A 22,958-nucleotide genomic window follows, 5' to 3' on the forward strand; every position below is an offset into this window, starting at 1 on the left:
TAAATTGGGTGACAGGTCCTCTAAGCTTGAATCTTGTACTGTATCAACGTGGTACCTTTGGTCCTGGTATTGTACCTGTGTGGTACACTTGGTTCTAGTACTGTATCTTTGTGATTATCTTGGCTCTGTTGCTGTATCTATGTGGTAAGTCCTGGTAATGTATCTGCGTGGTGGGCTCAGTCCTGGTAATGTATCTGCGTGGTAGGCTCAGTCCTGGTAATGTATCTGCGTGGTGGGCTCAGTCCTGGTAATGTATCTGTGTGGTGGGCTCAGTCCTGGTAATGTATCTGCGGGGTGGGCTCAGTCCTGGTAATGTATCTGCGGGGTGGGCTCAGTCCTGGTAATGTATCTGTGTGGTGGGCTCAGTCCTGGTAATGTATCTGTGTGGTGGGCTCAGTCCTGGTAATGTATCTGCGGGGTAGGCTCAGTCCTGGTAATGTATCTGCGGGGTAGGCTTAGTCCTGGTAATGTATCTGTGTGGTAGGCTCAGTCCTGGTAATGTATCTGCGTGGTGGGCTCAGTCCTGGTAATGTATCTGCGTGGTGGGCTCAGTCCTGGTAATGTATCTGTGTGGTAGGCTCGGTCCTGGTAATGTATCTGCGTGGTGGGCTCAGTCCTGGTAATGTATCTGCGTGGTAGGCTCAGTCCTGGTAATTTATCTTTGGGGTAGGCTCAGTCCTGGTAATGTATCTGTGTGGTAAGTCCTGGTAATGTATCTGTGTGGTAGGCTCAGTCCTGGTAATGTATCTGTGTGGTGGGCTCAGTCCTGGTAATGTATCTGTGTGGTGGGCTCAGTCCTGGTAATGTATCTGTGTGGTGGGCTCAGTCCTGGTAATGTATCTGTGTGGTGGGCTCAGTCCTGGTAATGTATCTATGTGGTAAGTCCTGGTAATGTATCTATGTGGTGGGCTCAGTCCTGGTAATGTATCTGTGTGGTGGGCTCAGTCCTGGTAATGTATCTGAGTGGTGGGCTCGGTCCTGGTAATGTATCTGCGTGGTGGGCTCGGTCCTGGTAATGTATCTGTGTGGTGGGCTCAGTCCTGGTAATGTATCTGAGTGGTGGGCTCGGTCCTGGTAATGTATCTGCGTGGTGGGCTCGGTCCTGGTAATGTATCTGTGTGGTAGGCTTAGTCCTGGTAATGTATCTGTGTGGTGGGCTTAGTCCTGGTAATGTATCTGCGTGGTGGGCTTAGTCCTGGTAATGTATCTGCGTGGTGGGCTTAGTCCTGGTAATGTATCTGCGTGGTGGGCTTAGTCCTGGTAATGTATCTGTGTGGTGGGCTCAGTCCTGGTAATGTATCTGCGTGGTGGGCTCAGTCCTGGTAATGTATCTGCGTGGTGGGCTCAGTCCTGGTAATGTATCTGCGTGGTAGGCTCAGTCCTGGTAATGTATCTGCGTGGTGGGCTCAGTCCTGGTAATGTATCTGCGTGGTGGGCTCAGTCCTGGTAATGTATCTGCGTGGTAGGCTTAGTCCTGGTAATGTATCTGTGTGGTGGGCTCGGTCCTGGTAATGTATCTGCGTGGTGGGCTCGGTCCTGGTAATGTATCTGCGTGGTAGGCTCAGTCCTGGTAATGTATCTGCGTGGTGGGCTCAGTCCTGGTAATGTATCTGCGTGGTGGGCTCAGTCCTGGTAATGTATCTGCGTGGTAGGCTTAGTCCTGGTAATGTATCTGTGTGGTGGGCTTAGTCCTGGTAATGTATCTGTGTGGTAGGCTCAGTCCTGGTAATGTATCTGTGTGGTAGGCTTAGTCCTGGTAATGTATCTGTGTGGTAGACTCAGCCTTGGTACAGTATTTATGTACTTTGCTTTATTCTGGTTCTGTTTCTATGTAGTTAGATTGCGCTATTGTATCCATGTAGAAAGTTTGGCTCTGGTTCAGTATCTATTTTGTAAACTTGGTTCCAGTACTGTATCTAGTAGCCTCGACCATGGGATCTTGACTCTCCTGCACACGAATAGATTATTTTATTTTATAAGAATAAAATTCGGTGGGGGTCATTTACTAAGGGCCCGAATTGCGTTTTTCCGACGGGTTATCCAAATATTTCCGATTTGGAGTGATTTTCCCTGAATTGCCTTGGGATTTTGGCGCACGCAATCGGATTGTGGTGCATCGGCATGCACGCAACGGAAATCGGGGGGGCGTGGGCATAAAATAACCCGATGGATTCGGAAAAACCGCCGCATTTAATCCGCCGTCGGACTTCAGCGCAGCAGCGACGCCTGGTGGACATCGGGGGAACTACCTTAGTGAATCACGGCCGGACCCGAATCCTCCGCAGAGAACACGCCGCTGGATCGCAAATGGACCGGGTAAGTAAATCTGCCCCAGTGTGTGGAATTCACCTCAGACATGAAACGTTACATACCTGTAGTAAAACCATCTTGTACTTCTGCCTCCACAGGGTACATGCCTCTAATCCTCTCTTCTTCAGCCTCTGATTTAATGTTAGTCACATCTTCTACCTGGATTGTCATATGTCACAATTCAGTACAATACACCAGATAGAAATTCTCAAAGATTATCAGAAGAGACCACCAAAATAGCACAGAGGGGCTACTCCTCTACCTGATGACTCTCATTGGGACAGTCCTGGGAACATGGATGACCGGGCCATCTCTCTGGTGACTTTCTATGAATGAGTCCATCTGAAGGAGACAGGTAGTGATGGGATAGGTTATCTACATGATGGAGTAAATCTAGATGGGCATAACAGACATAGAAGTCTTCTCCTTACACTGATGATTAGCCCAAGGATCCAGAACTTCTTCTGTCTCTTCCTTAACTTCAACTTTAATATTAATCAGATCTTCAGCCTAAACAGATAAGAAATCATAAGACTTGCGATTCAATCCCTTTCTGGTGACATGCTGGTTAGACGCCATGTACCTGATGGACAGGGTCGTCCTCTGGGCAGTCCTGAGGATACACACCACGGGCTCTTCTCTCTAGTGTAGGAGACACACAGTGATGGAATAGAGCATTAGCATGGGGGTAGAGAAATATTACTGTACACAGGTTTCATTAGGGTCGTTATTCTGGTGAGAATCCTAAAACTACAGTCATGTGAATCAGTGGTACAAGACAATCCTGGTCACATCCCAGATCGCACGCCTGCTACCATTGCATTTAGGTACCTTTGATCATGTACAAAAGGGCGTTACTTCTATTTCTCCATCGGTAAGAATCCGGCCATTGATTTGACTCCCTCCCACATACACCCGAAGCAGTTCTGCTTAATTTACATACATATACAATGCACAAGACCCCGACCCTTAGAGCATCCCCCTTCTTCTGCCAGGAAGGAGATTGCAGAGGACATCCCTTTGTTTTGTATGTATTGAGCCGCCAACTCTCTGGACTTAATTTTCGTGGAGGTGGACCATGTCATCTCGTCCGAAGAGCTGCAACACATGAAGACACCTCCGCGGACCCAGCGGACCCAGCATAGGGTTAGGGTTAGCATGTTCTGATGCCTGCCCCTTTGCAATTTAACAGTACAAAGTTCACGTAACCCCTGTGGATGAACATACTATCCATAATGTATTACCCTTACTAGAATGTTGTAGAAATACTTAGCATTGCGTGCCTAGCAGCCTCCTACCTTCCATTCTGTATCATGGAAATTGATTATTGGACTCCTTCTGCCAAGCTCCAAGTCCCAGCAGTCTGTGCTGTGCGGTCCCGGCCTGTCCTGTCCTGTCTTTACATACACATAGTGCTGATATCACAAACATGGGAGGGCACCCTAAGTATCTGATGCTGCCGACACTTGCCGTGCCACCTCTCGCCCAGCCCCGTGTGAACGTCCATCTCTGAGGAAACTTTGGACACTCTCGGTGTGCAAGACATTTAATAGAGCGACAATAATGTCCACTGCTCTAACTTCACGGAAACTGAAAAGTTCTCCTGAGGGGACAAGCATATTTTTGTGAGGAGAGGCTCGCTCATGGCCAAGTGAAGACGCATCATGTTGAGCTCCTGGGCCTGACACCCACTAATACTCTGCTCCGTTTCTTACTGGATGGGTGCTACAGGGAAGAATCAGACACCCTGGCGATTCCCGAGGAGATGACCATGGTGTGAGGCGCACCCCACAGACACCGATATCCGATTCCACCTGGAATCATTGCCACAGATCGGACCTGGAGAGCCCTGGGAGACGGCTGGAGGTGAGACCACCAGGACATAGCAGGCCCTGAGTCAGCTCAATGCTTCATTTGGGGCGCCCTACATGACCTCCCAGGAGGACACTGAAAATCACAACAGGTGAAATATTTCATCTCATTTATTTCATTAACCATAAGAGTCGATGAGAGGGTTTGGGTTAGATTTTATAAAAATAGTTTTAAATTAAGCTTTACTGTGTCTGTGGGAACCTGGGCGCTAAAAACAGCGACAGGTTCCCTTTTATACTATCCCTATCACGTCTATAGACTCCTATACAGCTCCTACTCAGTAAAGGTCATTTATGTGGCATTGAAATGAGAATCTTCCCAATTATGCAAGGGGGGGGATAATTGAGGGCAGAGAGGATGGGGGACAAGACATGGGGGCTGGGGGGGGGGGGGGGCTGGGTTTACTGTGAGACAAGGGGAAGCAGACAGGGGGGCTACCTTAGTGAGAAGAGAGAAAAGACCTGGTGGGGGCAGTATTATAGTATTTATATCCCTGTACATAGGGGCAGTATTATAGTATTTATATCCCTGTACATAGGGGCAGTATTATAGTATTTATATCCCTGTACATAGGGGCAGTATTATAGTAGTTATATTCCTGTACATAGGGGGCAGTATTATAGTAGTTATATTCTTGTACATAGGGGGCAGTATTATAGTAGTTATATTCCTGTACATAGGGGGCAGTATTATAGTAGTTATATTCCTGTACATAGGGGGCAGTATTATAGTAGTTATATTCCTGTACATAGGGGGCAGTATTATAGTAGTTATATTCCTGTACATAGGGGGCAGTATTATAGTAGTTATATTCTTGTACATAGGGGGCAGTATTATAGTAGTTATATTCTTGTACATAGGGGGCAGTATTATAGTAGTTATATTCCTGTACATAGGGAGCAGTATTATAGTAGTTATATACCTGTACATAGGGGGCAGTATTATAGTAGTTATATTCCTGTACATAGGGGGCAGTATTATAGTAGTTATATTCCTGTACATAGGGGGCAGTATTATAGTAGTTATATTCCTGTACATAGGGGGCAGTATTATAGTAGTTATATTCTTGTACATAGGGGGCAGTATTATAGTAGTTATATTCCTGTACATAGGGGGCAGTATTATAGTAGTTATATTCTTGTACATAGGGGGCAGTATTATAGTAGTGATATTCTTGTACATAGGGGCAGTATTATAGTAGTTATATTCCTGTGCATAGGGGGCAGTATTATAGTAGTGATATTCCTGTACATAGGGGGGCAGTATTATAGTAGTGATATTCCTGTACATAGGGGGGCAGTATTATAGTAGTGATATTCCTGTACATAGGGGGGCAGTATTATAGTAGTGATATTCTTGTACATAGGGGCAGTATTATAGTAGTTATATTCTTGTACATAGGGGGCAGTATTATAGTAGTTATATCCCTGTACATAGGGGGCAGTATTATAGTAGTTATATTCCTGTACATAGGGGGCAGTATTATAGTAGTTATATTCTTGTACATAGGGGGCAGTATTATAGTAGTTATATTCCTGTACATAGGGGGCAGTATTATAGTAGTTATATTCTTGTACATAGGGGGCAGTATTATAGTAGTTATATTCCTGTGCATAGGGGGCAGTATTATAGTAGTTATATTCCTGTACATAGGGGCAGTATTATAGTAGTTATATTCCTGTGCATAGGGGGCAGTATTATAGTAGTTATATCCCTGTACATAGGGGGCAGTATTATAGTAGTGATATTCCTGTACATAGGGGGGCAGTATTATAGTAGTGATATTCCTGTACATAGGGGGGCAGTATTATAGTAGTGATATTCCTGTACATAGGGGGGCAGTATTATAGTAGTTATATTCTTGTACATAGGGGGCAGTATTATAGTAGTTATATTCTTGTACATAGGGGGCAGTATTATAGTATTTATATTCTTGTACATAGGGGGCAGTATTATAGTATTTATATTCCTGTACATAGGGGGCGGTATTATAGTAGTTATATTCCTGTACATAGGGAGCGGTATTATAGTAGTTATATCCCTGTACATAGGGAGCGGTATTATAGTAGTTATATCCCTGTACATAGGGAGCGGTATTATAGTAGTTATATCCCTGTACATAGGGGGCGGTATTATAGTAGTTATATCCCTGTACATAGGGGGCGGTATTATAGTAGTTATATCCCTGTAAATAGGGGGCGGTATTATAGTAGTTATATTCCTGTACATAGGGGGCGGTATTATAGTAGTTATATCCCTGTACATAGGGGGCAGTATTATAGTAGTTATATTCCTGTACATAGGGAGCAGTATTATAGTAGTTATATTTTTGTACATAGGGGGCAGTATTATAGTAGTTATATTCTTGTACATAGGGGGCAGTATTATAGTAGTTATATTCTTGTACATAGGGGGCAGTATTATAGTATTTATATTCCTGTACATAGGGGGCAGTATTATAGTAGTTATATTCCTGTACATAGGGGGCAGTATTATAGTAGTTATATTCCTGTACATAGGGGCAGTATTATAGTAGTTATATTCCTGTACATAGGGGGCAGTATTATAGTAGTTATATTCCTGTACATAGGGGCAGTATTATAGTAGTTATATTCTTGTACATAGGGGGCAGTATTATAGTAGTTATATTCCTGTACATAGGGGGCAGTATTATAGTAGTTATATTCCTGTACATAGGGGGCAGTATTATAGTAGTTATATTCCTGTACATAGGGGCAGTATTATAGTAGTTATATTCTTGTACATAGGGGGCAGTATTATAGTAGTTATATTCCTGTACATAGGGGGCAGTATTATAGTAGTTATATTCCTGTACATAGGGGGCAGTATTATAGTAGTTATATTCCTGTACATAGGGGCAGTATTATAGTAGTTATATTCTTGTACATAGGGGGCAGTATTATAGTAGTTATATTCCTGTACATAGGGGGCAGTATTATAGTAGTTATATTCTTGTACATAGGGGGCAGTATTATAGTAGTTATATTCCTGTACATAGGGGGCAGTATTATAGTATTTAGTGTGAAGTCCTTACTATGCTACTATCACTGTGTACCGGTTGGGCTTATATGACATTGTAACACTTTGTATGATAAGCATGCCATACATTGCTAGATATTGTTTGTCTGCATACTGTGGTTCCTGGCTGCTGTAAACTTCTGTCCGTCCTGTAGCCATTTTTCCTTTTATATGGACACATCTTAATATGTAAGCAATAAAGTTTATTCACTTTTTCAAATTTATTGTATTTGGCATCTTTTCCTCCATAATCCAGATGCAGTGTATGTCCATCTCATTATGTCTCCTCTTACCTTGTGATGTAAGTGACTGCTCCTCCATGATGTCCTGGTACAGATCCTCGTGTCCCTCTATATACTCCCGCTCCTCCATGATGTCCTGGTACAGATCCTCGTGTCCCTCTATATACTCCCGCTCCTCCATGGAGAAATACACAGCGATGTCCTGACACCTTATAGGAACCTGAGACACACAATGACAGTCATCACCCAGACCCCCCCAGTGCTGTTACTGGATCATTTCCCAATATACGGAACCTTACAGTTATATGTATTATAGCTCCAGCACACAACCCTGAGCAGTACATGGGCCGCAGGCACCGTACACACACACCTGAGCAGTACATGGGCCGCAGACACCGTACACACACACCTGAGCAGTACATGGGCCGCAGACACTGTACACACACACCTGAGCAGTACATGGGCCGCAGACACCGTACACACACACCTGAGCAGTACATGGGCCACAGACACCGTACACACACACCTGGGCAGTACATGGGCCGCAGACACCGTACACACAACCCTGAGCAGTACATGGGCCGCAGACACCGTACACACACACCTGAGCAGTACATGGGCCGCAGACACCGTACACACACACCTGGGCAGTACATGGGCCGCAGACACCGTACACACACACCTGAGCAGTACATGGGCCGCAGACACTGTACACACACACCTGAGCAGTACATGGGCCGCAGACACCGTACACACACACCTGGGCAGTACATGGGCCGCAGACACAGTACACACACACACCTGGGCAGTACATGGGCCGCAGACACAGTACACACAACCCTGAGCAGTACATGGGCCGCAGACACCGTACACACACACCTGAGCAGTACATGGGCCGCAGACACAGTACACACAACCCTGAGCAGTACATGGGCCGCAGACACCGTACACACACACCTGGGCAGTACATGGGCCGCAGACACCGTACACACAGACCTGAGCAGTACATGGGCCGCAGACACCGTACACACACACCTGAGCAGTACATGGGCCGCAGACACCGTACACACAGACCTGAGCAGTACATGGGCCGCAGACACCGTACACACACACCTGAGCAGTACATGGGCCGCAGACACTGTACACACACACCTGAGCAGTACATGGGCCGCAGACACCGTACACACAACCCTGAGCAGTACATGGGCCGCAGACACTGTACACACAGACCTGAGCAGTACATGGGCCGCAGACACCGTACACACACACCTGAGCAGTACATGGGCCGCAGACACCGTACACACACACCTGAGCAGTACATGGGCCGCAGACACCGTACACACACACCTGGGCAGTACATGGGCCGCAGACACTGTACACACAACCCTGAGCAGTACATGGGCCGCAGACACCGTACACACAACCCTGAGCAGTACATGGGCCGCAGACACTGTACACACACACCTGAGCAGTACATGGGCCGCAGACACTGTACACACACACCTGAGCAGTACATGGGCCGCAGACACCGTACACACACACCTGGGCAGTACATGGGCCGCAGACACCGTACACACACACCTGGGCAGTACATGGGCCGCAGACACAGTACACACACACCTGAGCAGTACATGGGCCGCAGACACCGTACACACAACCCTGAGCAGTACATGGGCCGCAGACACTGTACACACAGACCTGAGCAGTACATGGGCCGCAGACACTGTACACACACACCTGAGCAGTACATGGGCCGCAGACACCGTACACACACACCTGAGCAGTACATGGGCCGCAGACACCGTACACACACACCTGGGCAGTACATGGGCCGCAGACACCGTACACACACACCTGAGCAGTACATGGGCCGCAGACACCGTACACACACACCTGAGCAGTACATGGGCCGCAGACACCGTACACACACACCTGGGCAGTACATGGGCCGCAGACACTGTACACACACCTGGGCAGTACATGGGCCGCAGACACTGTACACACACACCTGGGCAGGAATAGGACCCTGCTCCATAACTTGTGGCTCATAGGGGGCCAAAACAACAGCACACAACCCTATATTCTTATAAGAGACTTATCTACCCCATAATAAACATTGGGAGACATTATCTCCTTGGTGCTGTCCATTTTTAGCATATTTGTGGATTTAGTGGTCTAAGGCACATACATTTTTTGGGTTGCTGGTAAAGGTTTTATTCTCAGTTTTATTTTAGGTTAATGTCAAAAAGTGATTTAAAAAAAAAATTCCATGTATTGTAATTTTTATTTAAAATATTACATACCCCAGCAGAGTTTTGTCTAACCCTCCAACCGCTAACCATGAGTGTAAAATGGGAAATATTCTCCCCATTAATTCGGTTTCCATTAGTCCCCCTGATGACCCCTTGACCTCTGTAGGGACAAAGTCAGAGTAAACAAAAAGAAGAGACAACAGAGCACGGTGCCTCGGGTGATATCGCGGACGTATGGATGTAGATTGAGGGTGCTCTCCTGGTAGCGTCTTGTAGCTTATAAATCATGGGACGTGTCGAGGTCTTCACAGTCCAGTAGAATCAATGGCTGTTTGGTATTTGTAGGGGGTATCACTAGACCTGCAGCACCCACAGCTCTTAAAGCCTGGAGACTCCACTAGGGGTCCGGTAAAGGAAAAATGTATATGAATTAATTGAAAAAAAAAAAGTAAAATTCCATAAAAATTCCATAGTCAAAAATATATTAAACTTAAGCAGTCCTTCGTTACCTAACCCTAACCCAATGAAGGACTGCTTACTTTTATATATTTTTGGCTTTTATTGTAATTTTTATGGAATTTAACTTTTTTTCAATAAATCCTTTATCTTTAGTCTTGTTGAAGTATTTGAATGTTTGGGAGAGTACACTACCAGCGCACCCGTGATGGCTCCATTTTGTGCATTCATATACATTTTTCTCTGTAGGGACATCCCTACATCCACACTCAGTGACCACCAAATAACTACATCGGCAGGGGATGCAACACAATTTATTGCATATTCATTTTGGATACATAAAAATAAAAAGTGAATTAGTCTTACCGGTAATTCCATTTCCTTTAGTCCACCATGACGGGCCCACCTGGAGGAGGAGGACCCCTTGACCTCTGTGGGGACAGGAAGCAGAGAAGGTGAAAAGCCCCGCCCCAGCATCCACACCCCAGTGTCTTCCATAACTACACCGGCTTGGATGCAACCCTATTTTATTACCTGTTACTAGTTCTAATAATTGTTTGTGAAAAGTAAGACAATATATTAAGGGGTGGAAAACATATGGGCCGTCATGGTGGACTAAAGGAAATGGAATTACCGGTAAGACCAATTCACTTTTTACCTCACATCCCCCATGACGGCCCCATCTGGAGATATACCAGATGAGTATTTCCTTAGGGAGGGACTACAGCTTGGAATATTTTTCTCCCAAAGGAGAGGTCAAATTGATTTGGAATGTCCAGTCTATAGTGTTTCTTAAAGGTAAGAGGTCAGGACCAGGTAGAGTCTATAGCAGTGGTGGCGAACCTATGGCACAGGTGCCAGAGGTGGCACTCTGAGCCATTTCTGTGGGCACTCAGACCATCACCCCAGGATAGAGTTCACCAAATAGGACCAAATCCACCAAGTCCCAGGCAACTTAAGAGATGCTGCTCTCAGCGCTATTTTAAAGCAACACTTCATTGGCTGTTAGGAACTGCTGGAAAAGTGAGAAGGTGTTGAAATGAACTGCAATATTCTTGGAGGTCATCCTGCTGGACCCACCATTTTTCCTCTACAGAGAGACCCTAGAAAGAAGCTACAAGGAGAGTCTGAATTTGCTCTCCTTCTTTATGTTGAATCATTTTATTGACAAAAGACAAAAGAAATAAACAGTGAACAATGAACAATAAACAATAAAACCGTATATAGCCATAGGAAGACATAATGTAGCACATCATAATATGTCGTACCTGACACGAAACATGTTCCCATGGGATTTCGCATAACCCATTCCATTAACCCCCATTTTAAGGCAATTTTAAGGGAGTCGATAGGGACCATAGGGCTGCTAGGGAGCTACGATATACCATAATCTAATGCGCCCAAAAGAAAAAGAAAATCATGTTTCCCAAAGGTGCCATCCAGGTGTGACGTGCTATGAGGGGAACCCAGTACTTTTACCCGTGCAAGGAATAGGGGCTCACACAGTCACCGTTAGGTAGCCATGTGAGACCCAACAGTACGCCCAGTACCCGTTCCTGAGCCCGAAGTTCTCCTTTCTGGCCAAAGTAGTAACATGTTAACAATTGGAACAAGTAACAGATTTATTACACACCACACATGACTGCACAACATGGAAGGACGGACACATATAGGGAAGGAAAGGTAAAAGATCCAGATGTATAAGAAAGCACTTGCAGTAGGATGGAAATCAGGAAAGAATACAAGACAAACAGATAAGGAATTAGGGAGGCTGGTTGATGGGTCTAGTCCCCGAAGAGTGTCTCGTACTCCCTGGATTCCCTGAAACGTACCCAAGGCTCCCACACCCGTAGAAATCGCTCATGAGTGTCCGGTGCCACCGCAGCTAGCTCTTCCATATGAAAAAGATGGGACATTTCCTTGGCCCATTCCGCAGCTGTGGGACAGCTTACCGTGCGCCAGTGGCGTGGTATCACTGCTCGGGCAGCCACCAGACAAAACCTTAATATATCCCTCTTCTGAGCTCCAATCTGCCCAGGGAGAACTGACAGCAGGGCAATCTCAGGGGATGGGTGTATTTGTTTCCCAGATATTTGCCTGTACGTCTGGAATATCTGATCCCAGAATGGCTTAAGTTTCTCACAAGACCACCATGTATGCAGCATATCACCTCCATTTTTTCCACAGCGCCAACAAACATCCGGCACAGAGGGAAAAGCTTTATGAATCACAGCCGGTACCCGGTACCACCTAGATACAACTTTGTAACCCTTTTCTTGGGCTGCACATGCTGAGGACACCTTATGAGTATACAGAAATGATCGCTGCCAGTCGTCTTGATCTAGCGGGGTCTCCAGTTCCCTGTTCCAGTTCCTGACAAATGTAAGCTCAGAGATATCTGAGCTCTGAGAAAGGAGAGAGTAGATCTGTGAAATGGCATGTGTCGGTGCCGTACTAGAGTAGAGCATCCCCTCGAACGATGTTAAGGAGTCCGTGTATGCCGCATGAGAACCTGCGCTAAGTATGAAAGATCGCAACTGGGAATGCTCAAACCAGGAGACAATAGCATTGTCTTGCCGAGGTTGAAAGTCCCCAAACGACGGTAGGGGGTGGCCTTTGAGGATGTCGTACATGCATGGGTCCTCATGGAGATTCCACCCCAGAAAAGACAAACTCGCCATTCCAGGGGGGAAAGCTGGGTTCCGAAATAGCGGCGTGAGTGGGCTGAACTGGCGGGATAAGACACCCTTGGAGATCATTGATCTCCACAATTTCAGTGCAACTCTTAAGAGAGTCGCCTGAGGGGGGAAATGGACATCTACTCCCACAGGAATCCATGGCAGGAGCTTAAGAAGGACCGGAGACAGGGTCTGTTCCAATCCCACCCACTGCTTGTCAACGGAGTGGTGTTTCCAGTCCAGAATTCGTAGAAGGATTGCAGCCTGATGGTATATTTTTAAAGGACACCTGTCATCAGGTCTGTGTCACTAGTCCTGTCACCTCTACCTGTTCGAGCAGCTCACAAGGATCCCATCCCAGCCTTTATCTAGTTATTTCATACATTATTCATTGTAAAATCATCTATTTTTTATCATGTAAATGAGGCGGGTCACATGGTCAGAGGCAGTGATGTCACCCCTGTTACCCTCCCCTCTCCTCCCCCTGCTCATGTCTGTGTGTAATGTATAGTAAAGCATGGCTAGTGTGTGTATGTCATCTGCTGACATGCTGCATCCTCCTAATACACAGGTGAGAGACACAGACATCAGCTACACATGAATCTGACATGTTCTGCTATAACATGGCTGCCTGGAGCTGCTGTATCTCTCCTAAACACACACACACACACAGGCTGCAGGGGGCGTGGCCACCAGCACCAGGAAGCACATCATTATACAGGCTGTCAGGCATTATACAGGCTGTCAGTCATGCACTGGGGGTGTGGCTGTGCCTCCCACTCATGAATACAGTGGACAGCTTGAATATGCTAATGCTTCATTGGACACTTCACAGGTCATTTGTATACAGCTTTAGGACCTCATTGCTTAGGTTTACAGGCATGTAGAGGGACAATAAAGGGATAGAGGCAATGCTTTCTAATGGCAGTTTATGAAAATATATTTAGTTTAGGGGGTTATTTTGCATGACGGGTTCTCTTAAGTCTGGAAGACCTGCTCCTCCCATAGCTTTTGACCTAATCAGAATTTTCCATGCTATCCTAGGGCGGGTTGTTCCCCAAATAAATCGCAGCATAGAGCTGCGTAGAGTGCGGAAGAAGCTCACCGGGGGGTTTATTGGTACACCTTGGAAAATATATAGGAACCGGGGAAGTACATCCATCTTTAAGACATTAATCCTGCCAAACCAGGATAGTTTTCTCTTGTCGTACTGCTGTAGGTCCTTTACGGTACGTTCAAGGAGTGGCGTATAATTCAGTGCGTACAGTTTGGAGAGATCATAGATCGATACCCCCAAGTAGCGTATGGAACTAGTTTGCCATTGGAAAGGGAAATTATCTTTAATGTGTTCTACCTCAGCCTGGGGGAGTGAAATATTTAAAATTTCAGACTTAGAATAATTGATCTTAAAATTGCTAGCTGTGCTGTATCTATTAAATTCCTGTATAAGTGAGGGAAAAGATATCCTTGGCTGGGACACGTAAAGTAGCAAGTCATCGGCATACAAAGCTGCCTTACAGTGTCTAGTGCCAACCTGAATACCATGTATGTTGGGATTCTTACGAATGGCCGTGGCCAGATGTTCCATCACAATTACATATAACAGTGGGGACAGTGGGCAGCCCTGTCTTGTACCATTCTTTATGGGAAAGGGAGTAGATAAATGACCGTTTATCCTGACCCTAGCCGTGGGGCCAGAGTACAACGCCAGGATTTTGCTCAGGAATTTCGGGCCTAGTCCAATTTGCCTCAATGCTGCCTCCATAAAGTCCCACTGCACCCGGTCAAACGCCTTTTCTGCGTCAATGGATAACAAACAAGAGGGAATTGATTGTGCCCGGGCGTGGGACATGAGAAGGATCGTTTTGTTCAGGTTGTCGCGGGCCTCACGCCCCTGAACGAAGCCGACCTGATCAGTATGGATCACTGAAGGCAAATGAGGGGCCAGCCTCTCCGCCAGTATTTTGGAATACAATTTAATATCAACATTTATCAAGGAGATGGGTCTATAACTGGCTGGGATAGTCAAATCCTTCCCCGGTTTTGGCAAAACACTGATGTGAGCCTCCAGAGCAGACTCTGGGAATCCGGACTCCATGGAGACAGCATTGAACACTCCGGCCAGTAGCGGAGATAAGATGTCTTTGAATTGCTTATAAAATGCTGGCGTAAAGCCATCCGGGCCCGGACTCTTTCCTGTTGGCGTGTCTTTTATAACTGCAAGCACCTCTTCCCCGTCGATATCCCGTTCTAGATTATCCGCCACCCCGTCGTCTAATGTAGGCAAGCAAGTATCCTTGATATACAGAAGGTGTAGGAATAGAAAATAAGGATGGCACTCACCAGGTTGTAGATATGGTTAAGATTCTTCTTTTATTACATCAAGTATAAATACTCACAGACATAAGTGCAAGGGAGGGAGTGGGGGCTGAATACCCAGAAGAGGGCGACGGCCGTTTCGCGCTAGACTGCGCTTCTTCCGGCCCCAATTTGTGAAGTGGTTAAAAGCTGTAGGGTTTTTAAATGCTAACGCATGTAGAGACTCCGCCTCCATAAGGCGTGTCTTGCCGCTCAGTAATACAGCAGCAGGCCAATGGCACCTTAAACTCAAGGAGGCGGTCCGCCTACATAGTTACAAAACATTAGTTTCCGGAGAGGTAGATCGATTAGGTCTGAACTTGTTAATAGTGCCTTTAGTTCAAGGAAAAAAGGGAACTGGCTTGAGAGTAACCCGCTCACAGGGAACTACAAATGTGGCCATTGTAAATGTTGTCCGTTTAATCTCGGTAGCAAGGTGGTGTCCTTTGGTGGTTTGGAAGTGCACGTGAAAAGCTTCATTAACTGCAAAACAAATTATGTGGTGTACGTCCTGATCTGCAATTGCCGCAGGTTTTATATCGGTAAAACCATACGAAGCCTATACCTAAGAGTGAGAGAACATATGGGGTCTGTAAGGTCAGGGATAGGAGCCCCACGGTTGATCCAACATATTAGGGAGGAACATGGGGGTGACGTGAATTCCATTAGGTTCGCGGGACTAGAAGTGGTCCCACCTCCGAAAAAAGGAGGGGACAGACAACGATTATTATTACAGGTCGAGAGCAGATGGATCCTTCGATCTAACGCTATGGGTCCTATTGGACTGAATGATAAAATAGATATGGGGGTATTCCTGTAACCCCTGGAAGATCGCTGCTCTCTGATGGCATAGGATTTCACATAATAAGATAAGAGTCAGAGGAATAAAGTTCATGTGTAACATCAGGATATTCGAGGATTTACACTGCGTTGTATGTGAAATGTTATCATAGTAGGTGTTTCTCACCTGTTTGTTTTTAATGAATGCTGTTATTTCAAGGTTTTGTAATGTAACTGCTTGTATCGGTGTGTATTTCAGGCTATGTGTATGGCACACCTTAACTCGGTTTAGCGAGCGGGCTATATACCTCATTTCTATGTGCCGTGCGGTTAGCTCCCTAGTTCCAGACAGCGTCAACACAACCCCTTGACTCCCGCGATGTAGTGACGCCGTACCTTGTTTCTAAGGAAACGGGTCACATGATCGGGGTAGAGAGAAAGGGGGAGTGAGTCGAATAGTCTGGTCATGTGACATGCCCCACGTGGGGAATCCCGGAAGGGGCGGGGCCTCGGTCCGTTTTGGACGAATAGGCTGAGCGCCCACCGGGACCCACCAAAACCTGGAAGATGCGTCACTGCATGACAGGTGCAGCAACCTAACACATAGAGGTAAGCCCAGCTGTTTTGTAACTATGTAGGCGGACCGCCTCCTTGAGTTTAAGGTGCCATTGGCCTGCTGCTGTATTACTGAGCGGCAAGACACGCCTTATGGAGGCGGAGTCTCTACATGCGTTAGCATTTAAAAACCCTACAGCTTTTAACCACTTCACAAATTGGGGCCGGAAGAAGCGCAGTCTAGCGCGAAACGGCCGTCGCCCTCTTCTGGGTATTCAGCCCCCACTCCCTCCCTTGCACTTATGTCTGTGAGTATTTATACTTGATGTAATAAAAGAAGAATCTTAACCATATCTACAACCTGGTGAGTGCCATCCTTATTTTCTATTCCTACACCTTCTGTATATTGGACTCCCTGTTTTCAACTAGAGGATTAGAGCACCACCGAAGATCTTTATCTCCGCCTATATGGAACCCACATACTCCTAGACCCGTGGATTGTACCCCCCCCCCTTTTTTCCTTGTGATTAATGAGTAGTGCCATCATCTTTCTTGTACAGTATTGTTTATCCTTGATATACGCTTCTATTTGGGTCATGAATGAAGAAGAGTTACGGGATGGGGTATGCCCATCTAACGCGTACAGTGAGGAGTAAAAGGAATTAAAGCTCCCGCACATCTCATCGGGACGGTATACATCTGTCCCCCCAGGCCCCTTGATTTTAGGTATGTAGGACGCCTGACTCCGAGGATGGAGAAGACGGGACAGGGGGCGACCACATTTATCAGCATGGTCATATAGGTAGCTCTGAAAGCGCGCCCTATGGTGGAGATATTTCTGATCCAGCAGCGATCTGAGAGTGTCCCTAGCCGTCGACAGCTCGGCCAGGTCCGCCGCATTTAAGGAGGATTTGTGGCGCTGCTCTAACCCCTGAATTTGTGACGTCAGTTCACCTATCCGGGCCGAATTTTCCTTTTTCAAACGGGTACCGTGTTTAACAAAAATTCCCCTCAAATTGCCTTTGAGCAGTTCCCATTGGCTAGGGAGGCAAGAAGGATCGTCAGACTCTATAGACTGTGTGTAGGATGTAATGCGTTCCCTGACCTCAGTGACACACAAGGCGTCTCTAAGAAGATTATCATTCAGACGCCAAGTCCACGGTTTACGAGATGTCTGAGATATAGTGAGAGTCAGGTATATGGGGGCGTGATCAGAGTGAAGTATGTGTCCGATGGAAGTTGTGGGTTCCCATATCAGAGCGTTATGACTTAACAGAAAGAAGTCAATCCGGCTATAGGTACCATGCGCAGGGGAGAAATAAGAATAGTCACGGTCTCGAGGGTGAAGGATTCGCCAAACATCTAGCAATTGTAGCGTTTGTAGGTCCTTACGCAATGCGCGTATATGGTGAAGAGGAGTACTACTGCGTCCCGCGGATGTGTCTATGGAGGGATCTAAGGTGAAGTTAGAGTCGCCCCCCACAATTAAGTGACCTTCAGCAAATTCCGATAACAATCCCAGTATTGCTCTACAGCAAGGGATAGGGTTACTGTTAGGCAGGTACCAGGTAGCCAGAGTGAAGATTTGACCCCAAACTTTTACCTTCACAAAAACATACCGGCCTTCGGTGTCCTCCCTTGTGGCCAACACCTCGTGTGGCAGCGATTTATGAAAGGCAATAGAGACCCCTTTTGATTTTGCTTCCGGGTTGGCGCTGTGGAACCAATGCTGGTAGTATCGGTCTCGTATGCTGGGTACACTGGCGGACTTGAAGTGAGTCTCCTGCAAAAAAAGGATATCAACCTTCTGTTTGTGCATGTCATATAAAATCTGAGATCGTTTCTGCGGGACATTCAGCCCTCTCGTATTGAGCGACCCTATCTTTAGGGTATCCATCCTGGTTTTAAAGACCCACCAACCAGAAAAGTTTGCCTTGGATCTGTGCAAACAAAGGTAGACAAAAGACAATCACAACAGAAGACAAGGACAATAAGACAAACTACAAATAAACAACACTTAATATAGTGGGGAAATAACAAAAACAACGGGCTGCTCACGGAATCCCCGGTAGGTACTAAGCTAGCTGTGAACTATGCCATTACCCACCCCACCACCACCGTATATATGCGCTATGATAAAATTGCAAATCTGATAGTATCCAGCGAAAAAAGGGAGTCAGGGAGAGGAAGGAAAGAGGGAGGGGGATGAAGAGGGGAAGGATGGGGAAGGAGAAAAGGAAAGGCAATGAAAACCAAAAACTGAAGGTCATAACTTGAGAAAATGGCTGCAGCTAGCTGCAGTTGGTTGCAGTTAGAGGCCCAGAGCTAAGGCTGGCAGTATAAATCTCCTCACTTGAACAATCATTAACCACAGCTTAGGCCCCTAACAATGCCAATAACATGTGCAACAGAGCTATTGTACTCAACACGTAGTGCACAGTGTCACATTATTCTGGTGGGGGGAGGCGAGGTTCCCGGTCTCGGTCTACATTGGCGCCTCTGCCCCACGTCGAGCTCTTCTTCTGGGAGGTCTCGCAGGGAGGGGAGGAGCCCCCCCCCCTGTCCTGGAGTAGGGAGACCCGGCCATTCCACTATGTCAGGAACTGGAATTTCCAATGCTGCTGCTAGGGCGGGGATCTCGCCTGGGTGGCGGATACTAAATCTCCGATCCGCTGTTCTTATCTGCAGGCGGAATGGGAATCCCCAGGAGTAAGCAATATTCCGTTGTTGTAGTTCACTCAGCAGAGGCTTGAGGGCCTTTCTCTTTAGCAAAGTTAAACGAGATAAGTCAGGGAGGAGTTGTATTTGAGTCCCATCGTGCAGAATGTTACCCGCCAGCCGAGCTTTGGACATGATAGTGTCCTTCACCTGATAACGATGGACTCTGCAAATAACATCCCTAGGTCGATCTTGCGGTGAGGGCCGGGCCTGTAAGGACCGATGTGCCCTATCTAGCTCTAAGGGCGAGTCTGCTGGGGCTTCTAGTATGGAGTTGAAGATATGACGTAGCGTTTCATGAAGCTGAGGGGTTTCCACTGTTTCTGGGAGGCCGCGCACCCGTATGTTGTTGCGGCGCCCCCTGTTCTCTGCGTCATCCATCTGATCATTCAAATATTGTAGTTGGTAAGCATGAATAGAGAGAGTAGCGTCGTATGAATCTAGACGCTCGGTAACAACCTGATGAGCTACTTCCACTGCAGTGACGCGACCATCAATCTGCCGGACCTCCTCTCGCACGCCATTAAGCTCCATAGCATAAGATTGTTCCAATCTTGCCATATAACTCTCCATGTCGTCTCTGGTAGGTATAGTGCGGAGGTAAGAGCTCAGGGCGCGAATCTCAGCAAGAGCGCCCATTTCTTGTGAAAGCAACATGTGCTGAGGCCCAGGGGTGCCCCCTGGAGAGAAAGTTGGATGTGGTATCTGTCGGCCATTATGAGTATCAGGACTACAGTTCATTCCTAGAGGCTGAGAAGGTTCTGGGGAATGATTCAATGGTGTACTTGGCCATTCGTCCCCATGTTCTGACCACAAGGCTGGGGATTGGGGCGCCGATAAGAGTCTCTGCCCCTGGCCACATCTCAGGGGTCCCGACGCCGGGACCTTAGGCCTGGTCCCTGTACCCCATTGCCCTACCTGTTGGGCATCTACTTCCTCAGCCCATGACGGGCCTGGTCTCGGGGAGCCATAGGGAGGGCTAGGCTGGGTGACTAGCGCCGCGGGGGTCAGAGCAACCTCCCCTTGTTCCTCCGCACGCATGACAGGGGTATCAATCTGTGGGGATGGTACCTTTGAGAAGGCCTGCAGGACCTCCCCATGACTGTCTCCTAACTCCAGTCCCAACGAGCAGTCCGGGGCACCGGAGGTGTCTGTGTGCGCTCCCCTTACAGCTGCATGTGCCTCCGCTGTGCTCCTCTGCTGGGCTTCCGGCTGGAGTATGCGCTCCTGCGCCACATGTGTCCCCATTCCGCGGTCTCCTGGTTCCGCCGCCATCTTGGCCACGTGTACCTCCTGAGTGGACCCGGCATGCCCGCCCGCACTGCTCTCCGGTCCTTGGCCCGTCGGGGATTCCGCTCCCTGCTGTGGCCTCAGACCCGACGCCAGCTCCTGTTGTCTCCCGCGGCGGGGGGCCCCGACCGGCCCTCCTCTCCATGTGCTGCAGCGAGCGCCATCTTGGAGGCCTGGGTCCCCGTCATGTCGGCCAAGTATCTTCCAATCCCCCGGGTAGCGGCTTTTCCTACCGATACCGGGGGTTGCTTAGGCTGCGCCCTCCGTTTAGCACCCATCAGGGATAAGGGAAGGTGCTGGATACCGGTGCTATCACGGTGAATTGTGGGGTGAGTGCAGGAGCGCTGTCAATGTGCAGCCATCACCGTCCACAGCCAGGCCACGCCCCTCTGCTCTCCTTTAAACTGTATTGGTTGCCTCAGGGGGGCAATTCAATTGAATGTTGGTGAAGAACAGGTAGCAATAAGTTACTGCTTAAAATGCCATGTTGGCACTTCACGGGAAAATAAGTGGATTTTGGTTGTTATTTGGACACTCTGTCTCCAAAAGGTTCGCCATCACTGGTCTATAGTGTTTCATAAAGGTAAGAGTCTATAGTGTTTCGTAAAGGTAAGAGGTGAGGACCAGGTAGAGTCTATAGTGTTTCGTAAAGGTAAGAGGTGAGGACCAGGTGGAGTCTATAGTGTTTCATAAAGGTAAGAGGTGAGGACCAGGTAGAGTCTATAGTGTTTCGTAAAGGTAAGAGGTGAGGACCAGGTAGAGTCTATAGTGTTTCGTAAAGGTAAGAGGTGAGGACCAGGTAGAGTCTATAGTGTTTCGTAAAGGTAAGAGGTGAGGACCAGGTAGAGTCTATAGTGTTTCATAAAGGTAAGAGGTAAGGACCAGGTAAAGTCTATAGTGTTTCGTAAAGGTAAGAGGTGAGGACCAGGTAAAGTCTATAGTGTTTCGTAAAGGTAAGAGGTGAGGACCAGGTAAAGTCTATAGTGTTTCGTAAAGGTAAGAGGTGAGGACCAGGTAGCCGCTTTGCATATTTGTTCTATTGAAGGCCATCTTTTTTCAGCCCAGGATGCCGCCATCACTCTGGTTGAATGGGCTGTCACCGATTCTCGGGATGTCTTATCAAGAGCCTTATAAGCTTCTCTGATCACAGTTTTTATCCACCTGCCTATGGAGGCCTTAGAGGCTTTCTTGCCTTTGTTCTTTCCTTGAAATTGAAGAGGAATGTTAGGATCCTTACGCCAGTAGAAGCTTCCATGTACCTGAGTACTGATCTTCTTACATCTAAGGAATACCAGAGGGCCTCTTTGGGTTTTGACAAAATGAAAGCAGGACCACTTCCTGGTTACGATGGAAGGATGTGCAGACCTTGGGAGTAAAGTTTGGGTCTAGAGTTAGTGTGATCCTGTCATTAGACATCAAACAATATGGTTCATTAATTGACAATGCCTCACGTGCTGAGCCCTCTTCATACTCACCGGGTGTTTACTTCATAACTAATGAAGCAAACGCCCGTCGCAAACCCTTTGATCGCCACCATCTTGGCTCTGATCGTCGCTCTTGTGACGCCATCGGGGAGCGGCGATCTGTTATCATGACAGCCTCGGGTCACACAAAGATCCGAGGCTATCATGATCTAGGCTATTACAATGTGCGATTTGCACGTTGTAATAGATGGTGTGCAAAATCCCCATATACTGCCATATGGCAGTATATGGTAGGATCAGTCAGACAACCTAGGGTTAAAGTACCCTAGAGGGTTTGAAAAATTGTAAAAAAATAAAATAAAAAAAAAAGTAAAAAAAAAATATTAAAAAAACATAAAAATTCAAATAACCCTAACCCTTTCCCTAGAACTGAAATAAATATAAATAAACAGTAAAAATCATAAACACATTAGGTATCACCGCGTCCAAAAATGCCCGATCAAAATATAATATTGGTTTTTCACTAAGGGCGGCACAGCGGCTGAGTGAGTAGCATGGCGGATGAGTGAGTAGCACGGCGGCATGGTGGCTGAGTGAGTAGCACCTGGGTTCGAATCCCACCCAGGTCAACATCTGCAAAGAGTTTGTATGTTCTCTCCGTGTTTGCGTGGGTTTCCTCCAGGTACTCCGGTTTCCTCCCACACTGCAAAACATACTGTTAGGTTGTTTAGATTGTGAGCCCCATGGGGACAGGGACCGATTTGGCAAGCTTTGTGCAGCGCTGCGTAATCTGTGTGCGCTATATAAATAAAGAATTATTATTATTATTACTGCGTTTAGTCTCTGATGGAAAATAGCGCCCGAAGTCGCAAATGGCATTTTTTTGCCATTTTGAAAAATAGAAAAAAAATTCTATAAAGAGTGATCAAAAGGTCGGAAAGTCCTAAAAATAGCAGCATTGAAAACGTCATCAAAAGTCGCAAA

The 22,958-nt window shown here is 46.9% G+C and overlaps 1 protein-coding gene across 1 annotated transcript in view; it reads right to left on the minus strand.

Annotated features, from left to right (window-relative positions):
• Positions 1-22,958, minus strand: part of LOC140085303 (uncharacterized) — a 37,506-nt gene that overhangs the window by 2,898 nt on the left and 11,650 nt on the right. The window contains exons 2-7 of the mRNA XM_072126520.1: positions 10,538-10,602; positions 7,515-7,683; positions 2,894-2,952; positions 2,742-2,820; positions 2,573-2,652; positions 2,373-2,469 (exon numbers count right to left, since the gene is read on the minus strand). Of these exons, the coding sequence (XP_071982621.1) occupies positions 2,373-2,469; positions 2,573-2,652; positions 2,742-2,820; positions 2,894-2,952; positions 7,515-7,683; positions 10,538-10,602 (549 nt within the window). The remainder of the gene's footprint in view (positions 1-2,372; positions 2,470-2,572; positions 2,653-2,741; positions 2,821-2,893; positions 2,953-7,514; positions 7,684-10,537; positions 10,603-22,958) is intronic.

Source organism: Engystomops pustulosus, chromosome 1, assembly GCF_040894005.1.
Source record: "Engystomops pustulosus chromosome 1, aEngPut4.maternal, whole genome shotgun sequence".
Lineage (NCBI taxonomy): Eukaryota > Metazoa > Chordata > Amphibia > Anura > Leptodactylidae > Engystomops > Engystomops pustulosus.